The sequence below is a fragment of the Onychostoma macrolepis genome, chromosome 24 (genome assembly GCF_012432095.1).
Source record: "Onychostoma macrolepis isolate SWU-2019 chromosome 24, ASM1243209v1, whole genome shotgun sequence".
Lineage (NCBI taxonomy): Eukaryota > Metazoa > Chordata > Actinopteri > Cypriniformes > Cyprinidae > Onychostoma > Onychostoma macrolepis.
This window is the reverse complement of record NC_081178.1, coordinates 1,225,737-1,251,464: the sequence shown is the minus strand read 5'-3', so window position 1 is coordinate 1,251,464 and position 25,728 is coordinate 1,225,737. Positions and strand designations below refer to the sequence as shown.

General features: G+C 29.1%; 1 protein-coding gene across 3 annotated transcripts in view; it reads right to left on the bottom strand.

Moving 5' to 3' along the window:
• Positions 1-849: 849 nt before the first annotated feature.
• Positions 850-25,728, bottom strand: part of xylb (xylulokinase homolog (H. influenzae)) — a 33,086-nt gene continuing 8,207 nt past the window's right edge. The window contains exons 12-20 of one of the 3 annotated variants that reach the window (XM_058765849.1): positions 23,592-23,707; positions 21,859-21,974; positions 20,689-20,762; positions 19,516-19,612; positions 15,829-15,887; positions 14,550-14,637; positions 11,041-11,135; positions 5,289-5,350; positions 850-1,681 (exon numbers count right to left, since the gene is read on the bottom strand). In XM_058765849.1, coding sequence (XP_058621832.1) covers positions 1,678-1,681; positions 5,289-5,350; positions 11,041-11,135; positions 14,550-14,637; positions 15,829-15,887; positions 19,516-19,612; positions 20,689-20,762; positions 21,859-21,974; positions 23,592-23,707 — 711 coding nt within the window. In that variant the 3' untranslated portion in view covers positions 850-1,677. Of the gene's footprint in view, positions 1,682-3,784; positions 5,351-11,040; positions 11,136-13,574; positions 13,780-14,549; positions 14,638-15,828; positions 15,888-19,515; positions 19,613-20,688; positions 20,763-21,858; positions 21,975-23,591; positions 23,708-25,728 lie in introns of those variants that run through there. The other 2 variants (XM_058765850.1, XR_009269141.1) reach the window with 2 other exon arrangements.

The window sequence follows — 25,728 nt, the reverse complement described above, 5'->3', positions numbered from 1 at the left end:
TCAGCGTGAGGCAGATTGACTCGGACACGGAGAACAGCATCAGTAAACTCAATCAACGTCAGGCTTCTCAAACCAGATCACAGTGTTTGTCCACACAATCACACACATATCTGAGTGATTCTGCTTGATCTTTAAAGGAATAGTTCACCCAAAAATGAACATGTGCTGAAAACGTGCTCACCCTCAGTCCATCAGAGATGTGGATGAGTGTGTTTCTTCATCAGGTTTGTAGAAATGTGTCTCTGCATCAGTGTCTCAGCAATGGATGCTCTGCAGTGAATGGGTGCCGTCAGAATGAGAGTCTGATAAAAGCATCACAATAATCCACAGCACTCCAGTCCATCAGTTAACATCTGGAGAAGACAAAAGCTCAAACACATCCAGCATTAAGATGTTTTAACTTCAACCCGTTGCTTTAGGTTCAAATATGAGTCCATAATCCATAATATTGCTTTATGGATAACCATAACTAAACTAAAACTAAAAACAAAACCATAAAAAATATTCTGTTACTTGAAATAAATGTGAACAGACATAAAATAAAATATGAAAAAAATATGACAAATAATTTATTTCAGCCAGTAGCAAGGCAACATTTCTTGCTTTCATTTAGTTTAAATTTAAGTACTAAAATAACTAAAACTAATAAACAAGAAAAACTGTATAGACATTTAAAAAAAAAAAAAAAAATGCAATAAAATTACTAAAACTTTAACTAAAATTGCAATGAAAACAGAAAATACTCAAATCAAATCTAATTAAAAATATTTACAAAAACTATATCAATAAATAGTATGTTAATGATACTAAAATAACAATGTACCTTTCAAAATTTGGGGGTTAGATTTTTTTAATTTTTTTAAGAAATTAATATTTTCAGCAAGAATGCATTAAACTGATCAAAAGCAGCAGTAAAGACATTTATAATGCTACAGAAGACTTAGATTTTTTTCTAAACCCCTACAAAGCAATTCTAACGGCAGAGGATAAATATTACGGTAACACTTTACAATAAGGTTCATTAGTTAGCATCAGTTAACAACATTAGTAAACATGAACTAAGATTGAACAATACTTCTACAGCATTTATTAATCTTAGTTAATTTCAGCATTTACTAATGCATTATTAAAATCACAAGTTGTGTTTGTTAACATTAGTTAATACACTGTGAATTAACATGAACTACTGTATTTTCATTAACTAACATTAACAAAGATGAATAAATAGTGTAATAAATGTATCGATCATTGTTTGTTCGTGTTAGTTAATACATTAACTAATGTTAACAAATGACACCTTATTATGGTTTCAAAAGTATCAACAGGACAAACATAAACACTTTTAGACTGAAATGTTGTTCTTTAAATGCTTTCAATGCATTTTTTCCCCCCAAACCAGTTAAGCACAAATCTTTCCGGACGGGTGGCTGTGTGATTGAGCTGGTTTAGGAACAAACAAAATCACATGCAATTTAGATTGTATTTGCAGAGTGAGTTTGTTAGGTTTTGCTCATTGTTTTGAGTGTAATAGAGAGACGCTTCAGGTGTTTCGATGCTGTAGATGAGTTAAACTGATGCAACATTAACCCGGGCACCTGAGCACTCGCATCGGTTTGACCCCCGCTGAACTGACCATCTGTGTCCCTCCACTCATGTCAGGACTGACCATCCGGCTATTCATCTGCAGACATAAACACATAATTAAACTAACGATCAGCAGAGAAACCGTTTGCTGGTCACCGACTCACAGTTTAGAGGTTTAGAGCAACGCATGTCAGTCAAATCTGCATCCTGCAAACATACACATTAAATCACGAAAACAAAATACTGATGTTTGACATGACTTCAGGACACTGACTATTATCATTAACTAAAACCAAAACCGTAAAAGATTTACTAAAATGCATAATGCAAGTTAAAATGTATTCAAATGTTTGTTTCTTTGTTACAACTAAAACATCTTGTGATGTTATTTAATGCAATATACTTTCTAAAGGTAAATAAAATTAACAACGAATAAAGTATTACCATGCACATTATTCATGAAATCATACATGCATCATAAGGTGCATTAAAAGTCATAATTAATGCCTTCAAATACTTGCATAATATGTAAATGATTCAGGTAAAGTGTTACCGAACTTTCATTAACTGAAATAAAATAAAAAAAACATCAAAATTACTAATACTTTAACACAAGTTAAGATAAAAATGGAAAATTTAAATAAACATGAATTAATATAAATGATAATACTCTCAATGATAGTAAAATAATGTTTAGAACACCTTTATATCAATCTCATGTGTTTCCCATAAGTGGGAATTAAAATAAATATATTAAAATATCTGAATAATGTTTTAAATATTATTTCAAATATATTTTAAAATAACTTTACTATTATCAGTAGTATACTGAAAAAAGTGATACTAAATTTTTTTAAGGTAAGTTGTTGCAAACTATTTATTTTAGCTACATTTAAATAAAATAAAAAAATAAAAATTGAAAGTCAGTCAACAATTTGTTTATTTAAATGTAGCTAAAATAAATTGATTGCAACCACTTACCTTAAAAATGTTTAGTAAGTTCAATGAATCATTTTTTTCAGTGAGTGTTTAGTAGGTTTCTGCAGGTAAAAGAGTTCAAACATCTCTGACTGAAGATTGTGATGAAGGCGTCTCTGATCGACTGCTTTGACACATTAGACAGTCGTTTTGTGATAGAGCTGATCGCTGTGCTATTAATAATCAGTATCCATAGCAACAAAGACCCCAAATATAGCCGTGATCAATCACTGCCAGCTTCACTTCAGAGGAGAAACTTACATTACGTCATCAAGAACAGATCAGGTGATGTACTTCAACTTTCTGTGGGTTTAACAAATCAATCGGACCAATCTCAATCTACACTGACTGATGAAACCCTGAAATTAACCAATAACACTTCATTATTTAGGCTATTCATTCCTCCTTTAAACACACTCCGCTCCTAATGGATTTACACAAACACTGAATCTTTCAGACTGAAGCTGCTGTGATTTCTGACATATATTCATGTAAAACAACGAGCCACAGAAACACAGACGCTGAACTTCAAAGACAGGAAACAATAATGACAAACTCCTCCGTCTGAAGATCTCCGATCAAACAAAAACCCTCCTGTACCGTCAGAGCACTGATACTGTGGTGTTATTTTTTGAGGAATTAAAAAAAAAAAATTAATTAATTAATTTTCTTTTTCAATTATTTTTTCTGTATAGCAATGAAGCTTATTTCTGCCACGGGATGAAAAAAAAAAAAAAAAAGTCATCTCACAATTCAGATTTTTTTCTTGCAATTCTTAGAAAAGTCAGAACTGTGAGATGTAAACTCCAGATTTTGAGAAAAAAGTTAGTTGCAGATACCTTTATTTATTTTTTATTTTGTGACAAATTGCAAAACTAAGAATTTAGATTTAAAAAGTCTTAAGCGCGAGATAAAGTTGCAATGTATCGTTTAAAATGTTTTTTTTTTATCTCATGGCAGAAATGTGCTTCCATAAGTATCCTTTTTATTTTTAGCATTTTTGTTTTAGTTTTTAGTTTTATTTAGTTTAGTAAGTTGAAATGAGATAAACTTAAAATAAGAATAAAGTTAGATTAAGTCATTTTATTACATTAATTAAAATGTCAACTAAATGAAACCACTTAATTTACATTTAACTTGAAGTAACAAAAATGTTTCTTTTTCATGGTTTTAGTTTTAGTTATTGTTAACACATACAAACACTATGGTTCAAACGTTTATGGTCACTGTTTTAAAGAAATCAATACTTTTATTCATCAGGGATGCATTAAAAACGCATCAAAAGTGACAGTTAAGACTTTTATAATGTTACAAAAGATTTCCATTTCAAATAAATCCTGTTCTTTCGAACTTTCTATTCATCTGTGAATCCTGAAAAATAAAATGTTTGACATTTCCACAAAAATATTCGGCAGCACAACTGTTTACAAAATGAATAAAATGCTCCAAGCGTGAGCTGGAGAGCTGAAATACATCAGGATCTCGAAGGTTCATCCAGAGAAGCTCACGCTGCAGGAATCAACATCAAACAACTACAATATCTGATCTACTGAACCACATAAACCTTTCCTAAACAAAACAATGGCCAAACCTGAAGAAAGAGGCTGACGGTTCACACAGGTGCACACATAAATCCACACAAACACACGTGTAAACAGGTCTTTATTATGAAACTGAGTGTCTTTACAGCAGGTCTGGTTCTTTATCATGAATAAGTGCATCTGATCACATGATTCACGTGTTTAGACAGGTTTACTAATGCATCAAAACCATCTGGATTCATATGAAAACCACATCTACTACCGCAAACGCTGCTGTTATTAAATTCAACAAAATGAATTGGTACCACTTTATGATAAGCATTAATTAATATAAATATTATAGTGCTGTCAAAAAACTAATTGCATCAAAAATAAAAGTTTGTGTTTACATAATATATATATGTGTGTACTGTGTTTATTTATTATGTATATATAAATATACACACATACAGTATACATTTTGAAAATATTTACATTATATTTTATATTATATATTCAATATATAAACAAAACAATTTTTCTGAAATATATACATGTGTTTGTATTTATATACACAGTACACACTCATTTATTATGTAAACAAAAACTTATTTTGGATGCGATTAATGGTGATTAATCGTTTGACAACACTAAAATATTAATAGTACTAATAAGCGTTATTATTTATGTTTAGAGATATTTGTTTTTATTCTTAGTCATACATTTAATTAAATATTAAATTTGTATTTAATATATTATTACAAAAATGTATCATTGGCATGTATTATTTGATTAGTCTGGCATCTGTAATTTATTATTTATTTATTACAGTGATTTTAGTTAATAATATTTGAATAATCCTAAAATATGACTTTTAAATACCATTTAACAATGATTCAAAGGAATCATCTCAAACTTCAAATGTTGTTTTCATGAGATTCAACAAAATTAATCATAATAAATAAAAAAATAAAATAAAAAAAAAGAGGAATTTTTAGTCCTATTTAGTTATATTTTAGTTATGTTATTGCATTACTACAAAAATGTATTCATTGCAATTTATTTTAATAGTTAATAGCATAATTTATTTATTATATAACTACTACAGTTTTGTAAAAATATTTTAATAATTATAAAATCTGATTGAAAGGATTGATTTGTATCTGTGTTTGTTTGTATGAAGAGATGATTTTGTGGAGGTCTCACAGCAGATCTTTGAGAAGCTGATCCTCCAGCGCTGCGTATCTGAGCATCAGCGGCTCGTAAACCTGCAACGACACGAACAACACGTCAATGAACAGCTCAAAACCTCTCAGCACCTCCAGAAAACTCAGCACTTTCAATATCACAGAACAAAAGATCAGCCCATATTCAGCTCCTGTTCCTGTGCGTTCTCTGCTGCTGCTGCGGTGTAATGTGGTTTTGGACTGCGTTATGTTTGTCATCTGTCCTTGAAGAATTCATCTGCAGTTTATTTCCACCTTATGCTGCCGTTTTGTTCATGTGGGTGTGTTTGTCACATGACAGAGACGGACGCTCGTGTAAGATGTAAGTGATTCACACTGATATACAGGGGAAAATGCTAAATTATTCAATTATTCTAAAGGTTTAGAGACAAAATACATAATAATAATAATAATAAACTTTTTATGGCCAGTAAGAAATATTTATTACCAGTAAATTTTCTCCATTCATTCATCATTCAAGCAATAAGCCACACAAAAGCAACATGAAATCAACCTCATTTACCACAGTATGCATGTATGCATGTATAAATAAATAAATAAATAAATAAAAACAGACTTGTGTGGTTTTTGCTTTTTATCAATTGAGGGCAAATATAATGGGGGGGGGGGAACAATGAATAATAAATAATTTCATTTATTTTTATAATTTTATTATAACAATTATTGCTATTATATCATTATGTACGTATGAATTTTATATGTATCTTTAATGATGAGGATAATTATTATATTCATGTTTAATGATTATTTATATTTAATGATTATTAATTATTATTATTATTACCACTACTACCATTTTATATTTTTCATAATAATTATTAATTAATTGTTAATTATTATTATTATTATTATTATATTACATTTGTTTAGTTGTTGTTATTATTTTTTTTTTCCCTAACAATTATTTGTATATTATTTTTATGTTTGATGAGGATTATTATTGATATATAATAGTCCTTCTTACAACAATTATTTTTATTTTATAATTATTATTATTATATTTATGCTTAAGGGTTTTTTATTATGTATAATAATTATTACTGCATTTAAGTTTATTATTATTATTATTATTATTAAACAGATTTAGCTTTTTGGGGGCGTATACATCACAAAAAAAGCAGAAAACTCCTGAAAAAGAATCTATTTTCCAATCGCAAGTTTTAAATTTGAAAGCGCCGTATAAACCCTTCGAGATGATTGTGTTGTAAATCCACAGCACTGGGTGAGACGCCTGCAAATCAATCCACAGGAAGACATTACTTTTAAAAGAAAGAGCAACGCATCCCTTTATAGCTTCTTTTTTATTTTAGCATTTTAGCAACATTGTTTATGCAAATATTCTGTAAGACTCTGCTGTTATATAAATAAAATAAATGAGCTGCGAATGACTTCAAAATGTCATTGAGTCACTCCATCTAAACATTAGAAGAATTTCCTGTAATGCACTACAATGCAAACAGAAGAAAGAGAAAATAAACTCCAGCTCTTCTGAAAGGGAACGAGACACAGAAAGGACATTACGATAACGAGATGTAATCAGAGGCTGTTTGAATGTGCAGCTGGAGGTCAGAGCCAGTCATTGTGTGCTTATAATAAACCAGTGGCCTGCGTATGACACACAGTCATGTCATATCAAAAGCACATCTCTAATTCATACAGCACAAGTCAGCGGTACACACTACACCGCCTGCCCTCAGTGGCTCATTGATATGAATGAATCCCACTTAATAATGCAACTCTACATCTGAGACGGTGTTGATGCTGCGGTTAATGCATGAGTTTCCAGGTGTTTCTGACAGAACTGCGTTTTATTCCCTTCAGACGCTCTGGAAGATTTCAGCAAATCAGAATTATGAGATAAAGTCACAATTACGAGTCAAAAATGATGAAGTGTCACAATTATGACATCAAAAGGCAAAATAATGACAGTCATGATTATGAGATAAATTGAAATTATGACACCAAGTCATAATTTTAACATAAAAATGTATAATTATATTGCTGTATGGCACATGGAAATTATGCCATACTAAGTAATGAGACAAAAAGTCATAATTATGACATACAAAGTTATAATTATGAGACTAAAAGTTATAAAATCAAATCATAATTATGAGGAAAAGTCAAAACATGACATCTCAAGTTATAATTATGAGATAAATCGAAATTATGACTGAGTTAAGTCATAATTTTGAGATTAAAAGGTCATTACTATGACATGAAAAATTATGGAATAGTGAGTCATAATTATGAGATAAAGTCACATTTACAACATAAAAAAGTCATAATGAGACAAAAAAAAATCATAATTATGAGATAAACAGTCAAAATTACGGCATTCAATTATGACAAACTAAGTCATAATTATAAAATGAAATTATGACAGTCATCAAGTCATCATTTTAACAAAAAGATAATTAATTATGAGATTAAAAAGTCATTATTAAGAAATGTCGAAATTATGAAACACTAAGTCATAAGATTAAAAATCATAATTGTGAGATAAAAAGTCACAATTACAACATACCAAGTCAGAAATATGACAAAAAGATTATGATATAGTAAGTAAATTAATCAAATCAGTTATGAGATTAAAAAGAGTAATTAAACATAAGTCATAATTGTGGGGTAAAAAGTTAAAATGATGACATCTAAGTCTTAATTATGAGATAAAATTCAAAATTGTTATGTAAAAGGTAGAAAATAGCAGCATACAAGATTTTGACATTTGATGTTACAATTTCAACTCATTATGCCCAAGTATATCATAATTCTGAGTGTTTATCTCATAGTTTTGAGTTACTCATCATAACTGTGGTTCACCAAAGCATGATGTTTTTTCTGATGTGTTGGAAATGGGCTTCCATGCATTTCACACGCAAACGCCACTAACTGATACGTGTTGGACGAGAAATTTATAGAAGCACATTAATGCAATAGTTTATCGAAAAATGATCATCTTGTCATCATTTACTCACTCCATATGACTTTCTTTCTTCTGTGGAAAACACGTCAAGCTCCAGAGAAAACATTCAGAAAAACCGGATCATAATGCTTCGTGTTGAGCCGTCAAAGCCAAACTCATGCATAATAATGAGGTTCATAGAGCATGATGGGAATTTTCCTTCAATTTGCCTTTTGCTAAATAGAGCTGTCAGTCTTTCATCTTTGATCGGGAAGGTAGTTAAAACGCTCTTGACAGGTAAACAAAACGTAAGATAAACAGTTCATTATAACAAACCGTACTTATATTTGACATATTAATTGTCCAGAAACAAAAAGAAATCAAAATTTCCATAAAAGAGTAAACACTCTAACTTCAAGAACTGAAAACTTCCTCCACAGCCGGGTTTCTCAAACTGGGGTTAGTGAATTGATGAAATCCAAAATTAAAGTAAATCATTAAAAAAATTAAATATGATAAATCATTTCAAAACATTCAAAATATCTGCCCAAAGATACATATACATTATATTTTTATACATATATAAAGACAAATATATATATATATATATATATATATTTATTTTTATTTTTATTTTTTATAATGATAATTATAATAAAATTACTTTAATATAAAATAATTATGAGTATTAAAATAAAATAAAGAAAAGAAATTCATTACAACAAATACAAATTTTAAAAATGTAAACTAATTAAATTACATGCATTTAAAAATAAATCATATGCATTTAAGCAAATAAATTTAAATGCACTTAAATAAGTGTAAATGCATTTAAATAAATGTGTTTAAATAAATTCAAATTGAAATGAACAAATATATTAAAATGCATATAAATAAATGTAAATGCAAATAAATAAATTCATTCATTCATTCATTCAACAAACAAAAAACAAGTTTCCACAAAAATAAGAAACGACCAATAGCATGTATATGTGTAATGTAATGCCTTTCGAGAAATGAGGCAGTGCACAACAGCACACTGGGGTTAATACCGGGGTCTAATGTATAATATACAGTAAGGAGGAAAGAAAATCATTTCACTTGCATAAAATGAGTGCACACTAATTTCTGTCAGACATGAGGTGGAAAAAGTGTTCAAAACCATATAATTCTTATAATACTGCTACTCCTGACTTTGGCCATTCAGGATCATGTACACATGATATAGATGCATCAGTCTCCTATTATTCTGTGTCAGGTGAGGATGTATTTCTCTCATCCTGCAGGTTCATGGGGTCTGACTGTGTTTGTTAAGCCTCAATGAAAGAGGCTTTGTCTATATCCAGCGGCATTCAGCTCGTCCCGGACTGACCCTGCGTGTGCAATTTCCCTCACAATGCATCTCTGCGGAGGGATGAAGCGTTTAATGAAGATGCACTGACTCATGAAGCGGGTCAGAGATCAGCGGAAAGACGCGATCATGTGCAGCGTTCAGAAGATCAGAGCGACCGAGATCTGCTGTTTCACTGGTGAACACAATCACTCAGACATATCAATCAATAAGCTTATATTTCTAGTCCGAAGTCCACAGTAAAGAGACGGTGTTACTACATCAAACACTCATTCAACATCTACATGGATTTATTCAAAACACAAAACCGGTCTGAACGGTCTTGAGTTGAGGACTAATGAATATTAATAAGGTTTAATGACAATATAATAAAATAAATGAATAATAAAATAAAATAAAATAAAATAAAATAAAATAAAATAAAATAAAATAAAATAAAATAAAATAAAATAAAAATATCTGATTTTGTCCTTTTTAGAGATTTTAAAATCACATTATAATTTTCATGTACAATAAAATAATTAAATAAAACAAAAATAAATGCATCAACTTTCAGCTTTATTTAAAACACAAAACCGGTCTGAACCGAATCGTGATCTGAAGGCTCATGACCCCGATCTTGAGTTGAGGACTAATGAATATTAATAAGGTTTAATGACAAATTATATTTTGGTTGTATATAACTATGTGTCCTGATTTGAATCAGATAAAAAAAATGAAAAAAAATAAAAAAAATAAAAAATAAAAATAAAATAAAATAAAATAAAATAAAAATAAAATAAAAATAAAATAAAATAAAATAAAATAATAAAATAAAATAAAAATAAAATAAAATAAAATAAAATAAAATAAAATAAAATAAAATAAAATAAAATCTGATTTTGTCCTTTTAGAGATTTTAAAATCACATTATAATTTTCATGTACAATAAAATAATTAAATAAAACAAAAATAAATGCATCAACTTATGGCACTATTTTCACTATAAATCACAATGCGAATGACATTTTATGGAATAGAGCAGCTCAGACAAATAAAAATAAAACATTAGTATTGTTTAATGACATCCCAAATTATATTTTGGCTCTAAATAACTATGTTTCACTATGAATCACGACTACAATAAACTGAACTGAAACACTTGAAATTACAATAAACACACTACTTAATGAAACTCAATTGAAATGTAATGAACTGCAATACGTTCCTACATAAAAATGAATGTCAGTGATGAAATCAAGGAATCACCGAATCATTTTGTAATTGATTCTTTGAAATGAACCTGTAAAAGAAAGTGATTCACAGACATCTACAGCACAGTTCACTGTGCGAAGGATTTATCTTTGACGTTATGCACAGTAACGTCACCAGTGTGAGACTGAGTCAGGATCGAGACTGTTTTGTGATTCAGAAAGGAATATGAATTGCGATATTGTGAAGTGAGAGTATTTGTACCTCTTGCGCTCTCGGAGCGGGTCTGACAGCCAGCTGCGGTTCTGGAGCGTTTCTGAGCGTCTCTGTGAAAGATGCTCCTGTTTCTGACACCAGACCTGCAGAAACACACACATTCAGTCATACAGCGTCACTGAAGAAACACACAATCAGTTCAGTACAGGACTCTTAAAAATAAAGGTGCTTCACGATGCCATAGAACCACCTTTCGGTTCTTTTTTGTGTTCTTCTTAGAGCTTTTAATTATAATCACAATCTAAATTCCATTTATAGAATAGAGCAGCTTAGATTGAATAAAATAAAATTATAGAAAATTTAATTAATTTTAATCATTTTAATATTAATCTATTTTAAAGCTTGTAATTATAAATCCCAATCATTTAATAAAACAGACCAGGTCTGACAAATAAAAATATTTAAATAAGTAAGTAAAGAAATTATTTAAATTATTTAAATAATTAAATATATATATATATATATATATATATATATATATATATATATATATATATATATATATATATATATATATATATATATATAAAACTATGTGAATTTTAACTATAAAAAGTAGCTCAGACCAAAAAAAAAAAAACTACATAAATAAAAATACACATAAAACCTTTATAGTGCTTTTTTTGTTTTAGAGCTTTAAAATATAAATCACCATATAATTTTTCATTCACATGAAGAGGTCTTAATGAAGTCATACAAATTGCATCTCATGTGTTTTCATTTCAGTTGACTGGAGAAATCCATAATTCTCTGACTTTTATAAATCCGTATGTCTCATTAAGAATATCTTCTACTTTTCCACTGAGAGCTTTGATATAAAAGAAAAGCACTTTATATCTGAAATCAAAGTACTTGATGAACCCAAAAAGCGCATGAGATGTATTGGTTTCTTCCACAAACATTCATTCAACATGTAGATAAGATGTTATAAAAAATTGGGTCTAACACACAGCTTTGGTGTGACGATGATCAGCACTGATCGAGGATTAAAAACGCTTCTTCTGAGAAGTTTAATTAGCATTTAAACAGGTAAAAATCAAGGTTCAGAGCAGCAGTGACCTGATGTCTCATCTTCTACACAATGTTCAGATGAACGGTGAACCAAACAGCAGTGAAATCCAGCGGATGCATTACAGCAGTGAAAAGCAGCAGAATGATGAAAGCCTTATTGAACCCAGAAACTGAAATAAAAGCGATTTCTTCTGAGAGGATGCAATGAAAAGCACCGGCTGGCCATATGACATTGTGTGAGATCCAAGGTCTTATTAAATCATAGACAAAAGCCAACAGATTTCAAAATATGGTGAATAAAGGCCTCATAAAACACGCTCTGCCAGTATAACAGTATAACAGAAATGAACTCAGTGAACGAACGGACAGAAGATCCGCAGGGTTTTACGGTTTCACTGAAGTTGCTTCATCTCGTGTGAAAGACTAATGAGGTTTTACAGCAGCTACATCAGCTTCTCCTTCAGCTCGCGACCGCTGCATCATCCTCGGAGAAACTATACGTCCACTCGACGGTCAGCATCCAAGAACCAGAAGAGAAGAGATGTGCTTCTGAGTTTCATATATCATAGATTTCTGATCCTGACAGATACAGGACTCAAGTGATTAGCATCAAATATAACATAATAATGTGACAACTACTATGTAAACATAATGCACTTTTTTTAATATAATTTATTTGTGTGAGTGCGTGCGTGTGTGTATATATATTATATAGAATATATACACACAGGCACACACACACACAATAAAATAAATTATATTATTTTTAATTTTATATATACACATAATATATACATAAATAGCAAATAGCTATTAAATTGTGAAATTGTTAAAGAATGAATTGTTAAATTAATTGTTAACGTATTTAATTCTCTGGATTGTCCAAAATAAATAAATAAATTATTATTATTATTATTATTACTACTACTTCTTAACTTTATTTATATATAATACTATAAATAAATAGTAAAAATATAATAGTAGAAACAGCAAATACATTTTATAAAAATGAAGTCATTAAGTAGTCACGCATATAGAAATAGTCATATACATAAAAAGTAAATAAATCAATCCGGTAATTAAAGTGTAAATAGAAATGTATATTTTTCACATTTTATATTTAAATATTTATTTTTTATTTAAACATATACAGAATAAATATTCATTATATTATATATTTAAAAGTTTAAAAATATTTTTAAAGACATACACACACACATATATATATATATATATATATATATATTTTTTTTTTTTTTAATTTATTTATTTATTTAGGTTTTTGAAATAAATGTTTTTGTTGATATCGCCACACTGTTTCCTGTGGGTCAGTGTTGCTGTGTCGTCCGTCTCTATGGAAACGAGCAACATCTCAAGTAAAGGGATGCAGCCAATCCGAGTCTGTTCTCCTAATTAACAGCAGCTCGTCGTCAGGATTAATGCACAATAAGAATCATCTGTAAACACTTCAGAAAGTCACTCTCCACGTCTGTTAAAGAAAGAGCCCTGACCTTTAATTATGTGATTAAAGCCTCATCTGCTTGTGTTTGATTCTGACGGGACGCTTCAGATTTCACTGCTGCACTGCTGTTAAACGAGCCTCTCCATCATATTCTCCTGATCAGACCCGTGCAGCAAACACACTTCATTAGCGCTCCGTCTGTATGATCAGATCGATGCGGATCGAGACGCTGACGCCGAACTGAAGCACACATGCTGGACAGCAAATATCAAGCATCCTTCTCATAACTGTCTAAGGTGCCAAATATGAAATAAAGTCAACAAAACAGCTCTATTTTGCCAGATTTACATAAATAATATTTTTCATGTCATGAAATAATATTCATTTGTCTTTTTTCGTCCAAATGTAAATAGTAAATCTAACTTTAAATCAAAATATATAAACAAATAAAACTTTAAGGCAAGCTAAATTTTGCATTTTTTCCTAAATAAATATTTTTATTTTTTTTATTGAAATTTCATACATCATAGTCTAAAGTATTTTTCATACATTATAGAAGTTATATGTCATGAACAAAATAAAACAAAAATTATTAACTATTGCATATAGAACTTAAGTCAATTTTTGTCTAAATGAAAATATTAAATCTAACTTTAAATCAGAATGTTAAATCTAAACAAAAATCTTCAAATCTTTAAACCAAACATCCTTACAAACTAAAAAAAAAAAAAAATTATATATATATATATATATATATTTATTTATTTTTTTTTTTTTTACATCAATGGGCAGTGTTGTCCAACATACAGATTTACAAAATATTTAATATTTAAATTAAAATGTAAATTACATCCACATTAAATATGCTAATAGTTTATTTAGTCATTAAAATATATAAAGGTTAGACATCTGAAATTGCATTATCTTAAATGTGAATCTGGCTTATCTAGTAGATCTAGTGCTGTCACGTAAACACGTAGTTGGTCTCTGTGGGATTATCTGATAATGTAATTATTATTATTACCATGTAAGGCTCTGTAAGCGCAGCCCAGACAGGCCGAATTTGTCACGTCGATGGTGTAAACCGGAGCGTTGAAGACGTCAGACAGAACCTGAAGGAGCATTACAACAACATAATCAAGACACATTTACAATCATCTGGTTGCAGGAGAAGCGTGCACATTTGTTGGTTTTCTAAAAACATTTAAAAATTAAATTTATATACTTACATACAATAACTTATTTTGATAAAAAAAATTTCCCCAAATGTAAATACACACATTAAATATTTAAAAAAAATAAAAAATAAAATACACTTACATATAAATCTTAAATCAGTTTTTCCAAATATAAATGCAAATATGAAATCTTTAAAAAATAAATTTACATAAGTATAAAACTAACATGTAATTTATTTATTTTTTAAGATTTAAAATGTACATTTAATGTGTTAGTTTTATAATATATATATATATATATATATATATATATATTTACATTTGTAAAAATAAGACATTTGAAACGGCACACTGCAAAAAAAAAGATTTTCTCACTTAGATATTTATACTAGAAAACAAGACAAAATACTAAGAATTCTTGAATAAAACTAAAAGTAAAATTACTGAAGATATTATGTCTTATTTTTAGTGCTGTCAAACGATTAATCGCATCCAAAATAAACATTTTTTACAGAATATATGTATGTGTACTGTGTACATTTATTACATTTATATAAATACACACACATACAGTATATATTTTGAAAATATTAAACATTTATATATTTATATTCTTATATTTTATATTATATATAAACATTTTTTCTTAAATATATACATGCATGTGTTTGTATTTATATATTCATAATAAATATGCACAGTATACACACATATATTGTGTAAACAAAAACTTTTATTTTGGATGCGATTAATCGCGATTAATCATTTGACAGCACTACTTTTCTAAAAAAATATCAAAAGTTTGTTCGTTTTTGCTTAAAACAAGCAAACATATCTGCCAAATGTGGCAAGAATAATAACCTTTTTAGCCTTTGAATTAAGATTATTTTTCTTACCCCATTGGCAGATATTTTTGCTTGTTTTAAGCAAAAGCTTACAAAATTTTGATATTTTTTTCAGAAAACAAGACAATATTTTAAGTCATTTTACTTGTCAAATCAATGCATCTTGATTCAAGAATGTTTAGACATTTATACTAGAAAACAAGACAAAAATACGAAGTCAGAAAATCATTTATAGAAATCTGGCAAATCTCAGCGTTGTTTTGTAAAATACTGTAAATACCTGTAAAATGTCCTTGTTGGATGACGCTCCTCCTGTGGCCAGCACTCGTGTACCAGCAACTATAAAACAGATTAATTAATTTTATACTATATATCATCATAAACCAGACTTACTGAAACCTGTGACAACTAGCCCCGGTCTACCCTAGAATAACAGAAGAGCTGTGAGCTGATTTTCTCTATGCATGTGTTTGTATGATTCAACGCCAGACATCAAACATGTTAACGCTGCCATCACAGGTCACAATGAGACATAAAACATTATGTTATGCTAATTAAAGAATAATTCAGGCTGCATGAAGCATAAAAACAAATGTTATGCAATAAAATGGCACATAAAGAGGAAAATCACTGCAGATCCCAAGCATAAAATTACTGCACTTGTAAAATTCATCATGAAAAACAGATTTATGCTCAGTAAACAGCATCTTAATAAATAACAAGAACCTGATAATCAGGCTTTACATTATATATATACTTAAAAACACTTGAAATGCTCAGAAAACACATGCAGTCAACACACAGCCTCTGCATAAAAAGACTGATGGAATGATTAAGATCAGCCTCATTTGCATTCATTAAATATTCATGAGGCTCTTTTCTATTAATGCACACACACAAAACACGGTCAGACCTACAGGTGCTGCTGACACACACACACACACACACACACACACACGACAATCAGCAGATACTGTGATAACTCCTACACATCAACAGAACAGCAATCCTGAGACAGAGAAAGAAAGAAAGAAAGAACAAAGAGAAAAATATTAAGTAAAACAAAGTAAATAATTTTTCATATTTTAAATATATAAAAAACAAAAACAAAAAAACAAGAAAGAAACAAAAAGAACCAAAGAAAAAATGTATTAAATTAAAAATGCAAATGTCTAACTGCATTCCACTCATTAAAGTTTAAGAAATATAAAAACAAAATTAAAAATAAAATTATATACAAACATTAAGTTTAAATATTTATTCTAAATGTAGAAATATATAACTTTAAGCACATGAAAGCAAAAAAGAAAGATGCATATCAATTAAAAAAATAAATGTAAATCTTATAAAATGTAAATATCAATGCAAATAAAATATGCATCATTTAAATATGAATTAGTGATGCCTCCCATTTGGATTTATAATTAACATACTGATCATTACAATTCGCATTGAGGGTTTATTAGGCTATATTAAGATTTACACATTTTTAAATATTCATTAAAGAATAAATGTTTTTATACAAGATATTTGATACTGAAATACATAACAGATAGTAAATAATTCCAGTATCAATATCCTTCAGCACTAAGATGAATTTAGTAAGATCTCCGCCTATATATATATATAAATAAAATCAAGAGAGAGAGAATCATAAGGTCACAGAATGAACTGCGTGGCTGTTTAATGATCAATAATGTAAATGTGTAACGCATTGAGACGCAGCTGCATCACGGAGATGTTTGTGTTGACTACAGAAGAGTGCATTATTAATAAGTATTGATGGAGAACGTTTGTCCAGCATAAACCATGATCTGAACACCGCTGACCTTCACTCAGCCGTCGCCCCGCGGCAAACACCTTCAGCACAAATCGACCCGCAGAGAACCTGTCTGATAAAAGCCGCCTCCGGCTAACAGAGAAAACATGCGGATATACGTCAAATCCTGCTGCAAGAGACACGGATATCACTGGAGGAAACTTTCATCTGACGTTATTAGTGGAGCGCAAACACTCAATACTTATATATATTTATATATACACTACCAATCAAAAGTTTGGACTAAGATTTTTGGATTTTTTTTTTTTTTGAAAGAAGTCTCTTCTGTTCTCCAGGGCTACAATTGTTTGATCAAAAATGCATTAAAAAAATCTGAAATAATATTACAATTTAAAACAGCTGGTTTCTGCTGTTTTCTGTTAAACTGTAATTTATTTCTGTGATGCGCAGCTGTATTTTCAGCATCATTACTGCAGTATTCAGTGTCACATGATCTTCAGAAATCATTCTAATATGCTGATTTGCTGCTCAACAAACATTTATGATTATTATCAATGTTGAAAACAATTGTGCTGCACAATATTTTTGTGGAAACCGTGATGCATTTTATTTTTCAGGATTCACAGATGAATAGAAAGTTCAAAAGAACAGCATTTATTTGAAATAGAAATCTTTTGTAACATTATAAATGCCTTTACTGGCACTTTTGATCAATTTAATGCATCCTTGATAAATAAAAGTGATAATTTATTTTAAAAATGCTTAGTAAGGATGCACTAAATTGATCAAAAGTGACAGTAAAGAACTTGAACATAAATTATATAATTTACATATTATAATTATAAAAATAGATATATATTTCAAATAAATGCTGTTCTTTTGAATTTTCGATTCAAAGAATTCAAAATTTTTTTATCCAATTATAAATTGATCAAAAGTGACAGTGAAGACATTTATAATATATAATAAAATTACATGCTTCACAAGTGCTAAATTATTCACATAATTTATAATTTGCATTAGAATTTATAAAAACAATTCTACTTCAAATAAATGCTGTTATTTTGGACTTCAAACATTTGACAAAATATATTATTTTATACATTTTAATTGATATATTTTTAAAGATTATTTGAATTACGTGTAAGATACTTCCAGTGGCACTTGAGAACTGAAAATGCTACAAATTCTCCATTCATGTGAAAACCCACATGCCTCTGCATCATCATGAGTGAATATTAAACATGACAGAAGCATGACTGACTGATCTTCCCCACACATAGCCACTAACAGGTCAGCCAGAGGAGGATCCCGGCGCTCAGAGGCTGATGGGAGTTTAATTAAACTGTGTTTGTGTGAGTCCCGCTTCATCAGAGCATGAGAACAGAGAACAGAGCAGACACAGCCGAGCGTCACATACACCCTAGAAACACATTTACATTTAGTCATTTAGCAGAAGGTTTTATCCAAAGCAACTTACAAATGAGGACAATAGAAGCAATCAAAACCAACAAAAGAGCAATGATATGCAAGTGCTATAACAAGTCTCAGTCAGCCTAACACAATACACGTAGCAAGGGTGTGTATACTTTTCTATTCTCTCTCTCTATACAGTATATGTATGTGTGTGTGTGTGTGTGTGTGTGTACACATACATATACATAGAGAGAGAGAATAGAAAAAGTATATGTACACAGATAGATAGATAGATAGATAGATAGATAGATAGATAGATAGATACAGAATAGAGAAGGCTAGTGTTAGAAGCCTTTTTTACAAAAACAATCAGTTAGAAAACAAATAAAGTGCAAGTGTTAGAGGGTGAAGTCAATAAATACATAAAATAGAATTAGAATAGAGATTGCTAGAGTTAGAGGGTCAAATAAAGATGGAAGAGATGTGTTTTTAGCCGATTCTTGAAGATGAGTTGGGCAGGTCTCTCCACCAGGAGGGAACAGTTAATGTAAAAGTCTGTGAAAGTGATTTTGTGACCTGCTTCGAGAGCATTGCAATAGTCAAGTCTGGACAGAACAAGAGCTTGAACAAGGAGTTGTGAAGCATGTTCTGAAGGACTCGAGCATTCAGACACAACACAAACTCATTCAGCTGTTAAAGTGTGCTTGCCGAGGTAATATAGACGGCTGACCTGCAGAAACAGCACTAATGATTGAGACACCAGACACTCACTGATCTTGTAGCCCAGTTTTTCTGCATGAACTCGTTTGGCCAGGAACTGTCCTTCAATCAGAGCTCGGATTTCCACCTCGTCCTCAAACGCAGCGACCTGAGCGAGAGCCAACACAAAGACAGGATTCACACCGCGAGGACGGAGAACCAAAACACTCCAAAAAAACAAAGAAGCTTTTACAGAGAAGACCTGATTATCTAGCTCTATAGAAAATCTGTGTTCTGGTGCTTAAAACAAGCCTTAAAAAAGAGCCTACTGTATAAAGAAATCATCAAGAACATTTCTACACAACAATCAAAAACATGCCCGGGTCTTAATTCACCTCGAAACTAATGTAGAGTTAATCAAACGAAGCTTGTTTTAAGACCAATAAGATTTTTTCACTCAGACATTGTTTTCATGATAATTTGCTCACATTACTGTAATGCAAAAAAAAACCTGTTTAAATATTTGAAATAAAGAATAGAATATTTATTTATTCACTGTATATTTTATTTATATTTTATAGAGATTTTTATTTATATTTTATTGAAATTGTAATACTGATTTAAATTTAAAACAATTGTAATTTATTTACTTCTTTATTATATTTTATTTATTATTATGCAAAGAATTTAAGTAAAACAGTGATGAGAGTGAGAGTCAGTTTTGTTGCATTACAGAGAATCTAAATAATGTACTTAATTGTCAGTAATGTTTTATTTTACAACTAATGGTCTTAAAATAAGTTAAAAAAAAATAATAATAATACTTAAAAATTTATGGGGTGAAATGTGACCTGAAAATGTGAACAACTGTATTTAAAACTGGATTGTGATGGGGTTTTTCTAAAAAAAAAAAAAAAGAAATATATATATATATATATATATATATATATATATATATACACACACACTCTTTTCTTTCATTTTTATTGCTATACGCAGTCTGCACTGCTGTTCTGGGTAAAACAGCAAAAATATCACAGAAAGAGCGCGATCGCTGGCAGTGGATCTGCTGGAGGGTTAATGAGCATCTAATGGCAGGTGAACCGAACTGTGACCCAATTAGCACAAATTAAGCAATTATCTGATCAGAGGCAATATTTGCAAACCTGTTCAGCCGCAGTAAATGAAGCTGAAAAGAGCAAATCAATCAGCAGCGAGTCGTGCGTCTCGTTTACAGCGACTCACCCTTCGACCTTCAGAGTTAAACCTGAGAACACCGGCGGCGGGAGGAGTGATCTCCATCACGTCAAAATACACGCCTGAAACACACACACACACACACACACACGGCTTCACCGATTAATGAAGCACGGGAGACGTCTCACATTAAACACAATCACAGTCACTTTATTTACATTATATTCTCATATTTTTAGTTGTATTTTAATTCGTTATAGTAAATGTGTTGTGTTTTTATTATTTTTATTTTTGCTGTTTTTAAATACGTTTATATATGCATATATAAATGTCTATATAGTTTTTAATAATTTTATTTCAGTTTCAGGTTTAGTTATTTTAGTACATCAAGTTAAACTAAATGAAAATGAGAAATGCTGCCTTGCCAACAAGCTGAAATAACATAAGTTTTTTACATTTCATTTAATTTCAGTTAACATTTATTTTATTTCAAGTAGCTAAATGTTTCTTATGGTTTTAGTTAGTTTGTTATGCGTTGTTGTCATTTTTGTTTTTTTATGCCTATATAGTTATTTTCAGTTGTTTTTAGTATTAGGTTTATTTTTAGTATTTTAGTGCATTAAGTTAAACAAAATGAAAATGAGAAATATAATAAGTTTAAGTTTTTTTATATTTTATTTTATTTCAGTTAACATGCATTTTATTTGAGGTAACAAACACTTTTTTTTGGTTTTAGACATTTTGTTGTGTGTTTCTGTCATTTTTATTCATTTTTTATGTCTATATAGTTTTTATAAATTTTTATTTCAGTTTTAGTTATTTTAGTATATCAAACAAAATAAAAATGAGAAATAAGTTTTAAATTTCACTTCAATTAACATGTTTTTTATCAAAATTAATAAAATATAATAAAAATGTCATGCTTTCAATAATTTTGTCATTCATATATATATATATATATATATATATATATATATATATATATATATATATATTTTTTTTTTTTTTTTTTTTTTTTGTAGTTTTAGTTACTTTAAAACATTAAGTTAAATGAAATGAAAAATGTTGCATTGGTAATTAGTTACCAAATAAAATAAGTTTAACTTTTTATATTTTATTTCAGTTAACTTGTCTTTATTTCAAGGCGTGAATTTTTTATTTTTTTTATTTTAGATTTAGTTAAACATAATAACCCTGGTATCTCGAATATTTAATCACCTAAATTTCCATTGTTTCCCATCGGTGTGGATCTCAAAGCGCTGGAGAAACGCTCCCATGATCCTCCAGCACATTCATCACGGATCCGCTCTCGCGTGAAAGAGCCGTTTTTAAAGCTGCGAGAGAAAAAAAACAGAACAGTATGAGTTTATGAAAAACAGTATGAGTTTAAGTAAAGAAAAACACTGAAATAACTCTTAAAAATTCACCAAGGTCAGTCGAGAGTCTCAAAAAGAGCACAATATTTACACAGACTCTCTCTTTTCTTTCTCAAACGTGCCAAACGTGTTTTCTAAAGAGCGAAAACCACACAGAAATCACTTAATTATGACACGACATCAAACTTAACTTCACAGGATCTTCTAGTTGGCAAAATCTCACAGAGAAAAGTCGTATTTAACCTCAAAATCTATACCAAAAACATACAATATAAAAATAAGTCGTATTTAACCCCAAAATCTAGACCAAAAACATACAATATAAAAATTACGGTAAGAAAATATACGATTTAATTTCAATTATATAAATATATTAAATATATTAAATCCTCTTTTTAGCACCGTTAAAACCATTTACCCTTAATTTCCCATTACTGTAATAAATCAGATGCTTTACTTTTTAATTTTTTCTAAATCTCTCTAAACTGTTACAATTTTTATATCAAATTAGAATAAATCAAAGTACTACAAACAATTTACAAACATTTAAATAATATTTAAGATTTTCTTTATATTACCTAATTTTTCTCATTATAAATTAATTATTTAAATTAAAGAAAATTAAGCCTCTTTTTTATGTTTGTTATGTTTTTTTATGTCCTCAATTTCTTATTACTGTAATGTGTTCAAATTTTTCATAATTTTCATGTCTCTATTTGCTCTATTTTCTATTTATTTACTCTATCGTGATAAAAAATGATTATACAATTATTTATTTAAATCTGAATAAATGAAATGCAATACAACAAAAACTATTTTTTGTTGACATAATAATAAAAATGTAAGACATAAGTGTTTTATCTGAACTTATATTTCACATCAAAATAAAAAGAAAAAAAAATTAATACAATTTTAATATAAATATATTTTGCTTAAATTATTGCCCTCAGTTTCTTATTATTGTAATGCGTTCAGATTTTTCATGATATTCATGACTAATTTCTATTTATTTACTATTTATTTTCTATTTACTAATTAAATGCAATACAACGAATACTTTCATTTTTATTATTATATAAACAAAAATAGTAAAGACAGCATAAGTGTTTTATCTGAACTTGTTATATTTCACATCAAAATAAAAATAAAAATGTTTCCATTTATTCACTATTTATTTTATATTTACTCTATTACAATATAAACAATTTTTTACAATTTAAATAAAAATAAATTAAATGCAACACAACCAATACTTTTCATTAAAGTAAAAAGACTTGAGGAAAATTTGCAAAAAAAATGCAAAAAAAGTAAAAAAAAAATCTTGATGTTTTAATTAAATGCAATACGACTCATTTTTTTTTTTTTTTTTAAATCTTAATTTTCTTTACATTAAGAAAATTTCTAATTTCCTTTTTTATTCACATTTTAATGTGAATTATAATCAATGAAATAAAATCTTGACCATTTTTGAAAGAATAAAACAAGCGTATCTCACAGTAAGCAGTGCTCTGGTGAGTCAGTATATGTTCTGTCTGACAGTAAGCTACGGTTTACACCGGTAACTGTGTGTTTTACCATATCAAAGCCATGTAGGCGCTGCAGTCCACCGGGTTACAGAAGATGTGGCCCTCGATGCTGGGTCTGGGGTCCCGGATCCACAGGAAAACCGTATCGCTGGTTCCCAAACTCACCTGCAGAAACCAGAACTACATCACAAACACCAAACACAGACCCCCGCGAACACGTGTGCATTACGACCGCGTGCGAATACCGTTTTGAAATGTTTCCAAAATGTTGAAGGTTACAAAAAAATGCTTCTTACAACTTTCTATTTTCACCCAAAATAAAGCATTATTTGAACGTTTATTTTTAATATTCTAAGAATTATTATAATGTCATTTAAAGGTTCATAAAACATTTGTGCAACAATCTACTAACTTTGTTTTCACCCACAATACGACATTATTTTTAATGTTTATTTTTAATATTCTAAGCAAATTAAAATGTCCAGTTTTCTTTTCATAATTAGAACATTATTCAAAGGTTACAAAAAGTGTCTTACAACATTCATAACTTTTATTTTCACCTAAAATAAAGCATTATTTGAACGTTTATTTTGAATATTCTAAGAATTATTATAATGTTATTTAAAGGTTCATAAAACATTTTTGCAACATTCTACTACCATTATTTTCACCCACAATACAACATTATTTTGTAATATTTATTTAGAATTATTACTAACTTTATTTTTACCCAATTTGAACATTTTTTTTTAAACATTCTAAAACATTCACAAAATGTCCAAAATTTTTATTTCATGACTAAAACATTATTTAAAGGTTACAAAAAGTGTCTTATAACATTCCGTTAACTTTTATTTTCACCTAAAATTTAACTTTATTTGAACATTTATTTTTAACTTTATTTTTACCCAAAATAATATTACTTGAACATTCCAAGTCTGTTCAAATGACCAATTTTCTTGTCCTTATTATAATTTTATTTAAAGGTTCCCAAAACGTGTTTTGCAAAATTCTACTAACTCTATTTTCACCCAAAACTATAACGTTATTTGAATGTTTATTTTTAAGAATGTTTTCTCAACGTTACAAGAACATTTATCAAGTACAAATAACATCATAAGGATGTTCAGAGAATGTTCTCAGAAGGTTCTCTCTCATTGTTATGACAACGCACATCAAATATTAACAAGGCTAAAAGAACATTACATAAAAATTACTTTAAGAATGTTTTGTCCTAACATTTATACAACTTTACTGAAAAAAAAAATGCACTGAAAATTTTAGGCAGTTTCTGGGTTATGTTTCCGTGTGCTCTCGAACAACCTGAACAATTTCCAGCAAAAAGCAGAGCAAACACTGACTCTAATGCAAACAAGCACAAGCGTCTGTGCTAACATTCATTCAAACGCAGAGGGATGAAAGCGGCTGAAATGACGAGTCGAAGAGCGGATCAAAGCTGCTTCTTTAGCATGTTAAACACACGCGTGTCGTGAGATGATTACACACAGAATCCAGCGTTTATACAGCGCAGCTTTGATGTCTGGATCATACGTTCATCACTCACAGAGCATATACTGCATATCTCACTAATTACACCATTTCATTTTAGAAATATAAACGCAGAAGGCAATTACAGGGCTAAAAATGTAAAAAATAAATAAATAAAAACATGGACAGAGTGATTAAGATTAAGTGTTATTTTCATTTTAGATATATATATACATATATATACACATATATACACACATTTTTAATTTAGTTTTTGTTTTAGTTATCACAGTACTTCCAAGTTAAAATAAATTAAAATGTGAAATGTTAAATAATGTAATATCCAAGTACATATCTAAGAAATACTATTAAAGTATATAACATTGAAATATATATTAAATATATAAAATTTTATTTTATGTCAGTTAAAGTTTATTTAATTTCAAGCAGTGAAAATGTTTGTTTGTTTTTTTCGGGGGTTTTTTTATGGTTTTAGTTTAGTTTCAGGTAACTACAAAAAATATATAATATAAAGAGCAGGTTTAGCACAAATATAATTTTCACCAGTAGGTGAATAGAATATACATGCATATATATTTTTTAAGTTATAAGCAATAAAACCTTATATATTTCTTATCATAAATAACAATAACATTAGCGTCCAAAAGTTTGGGGTCAGTAAGCTTTTTAATGTTTTA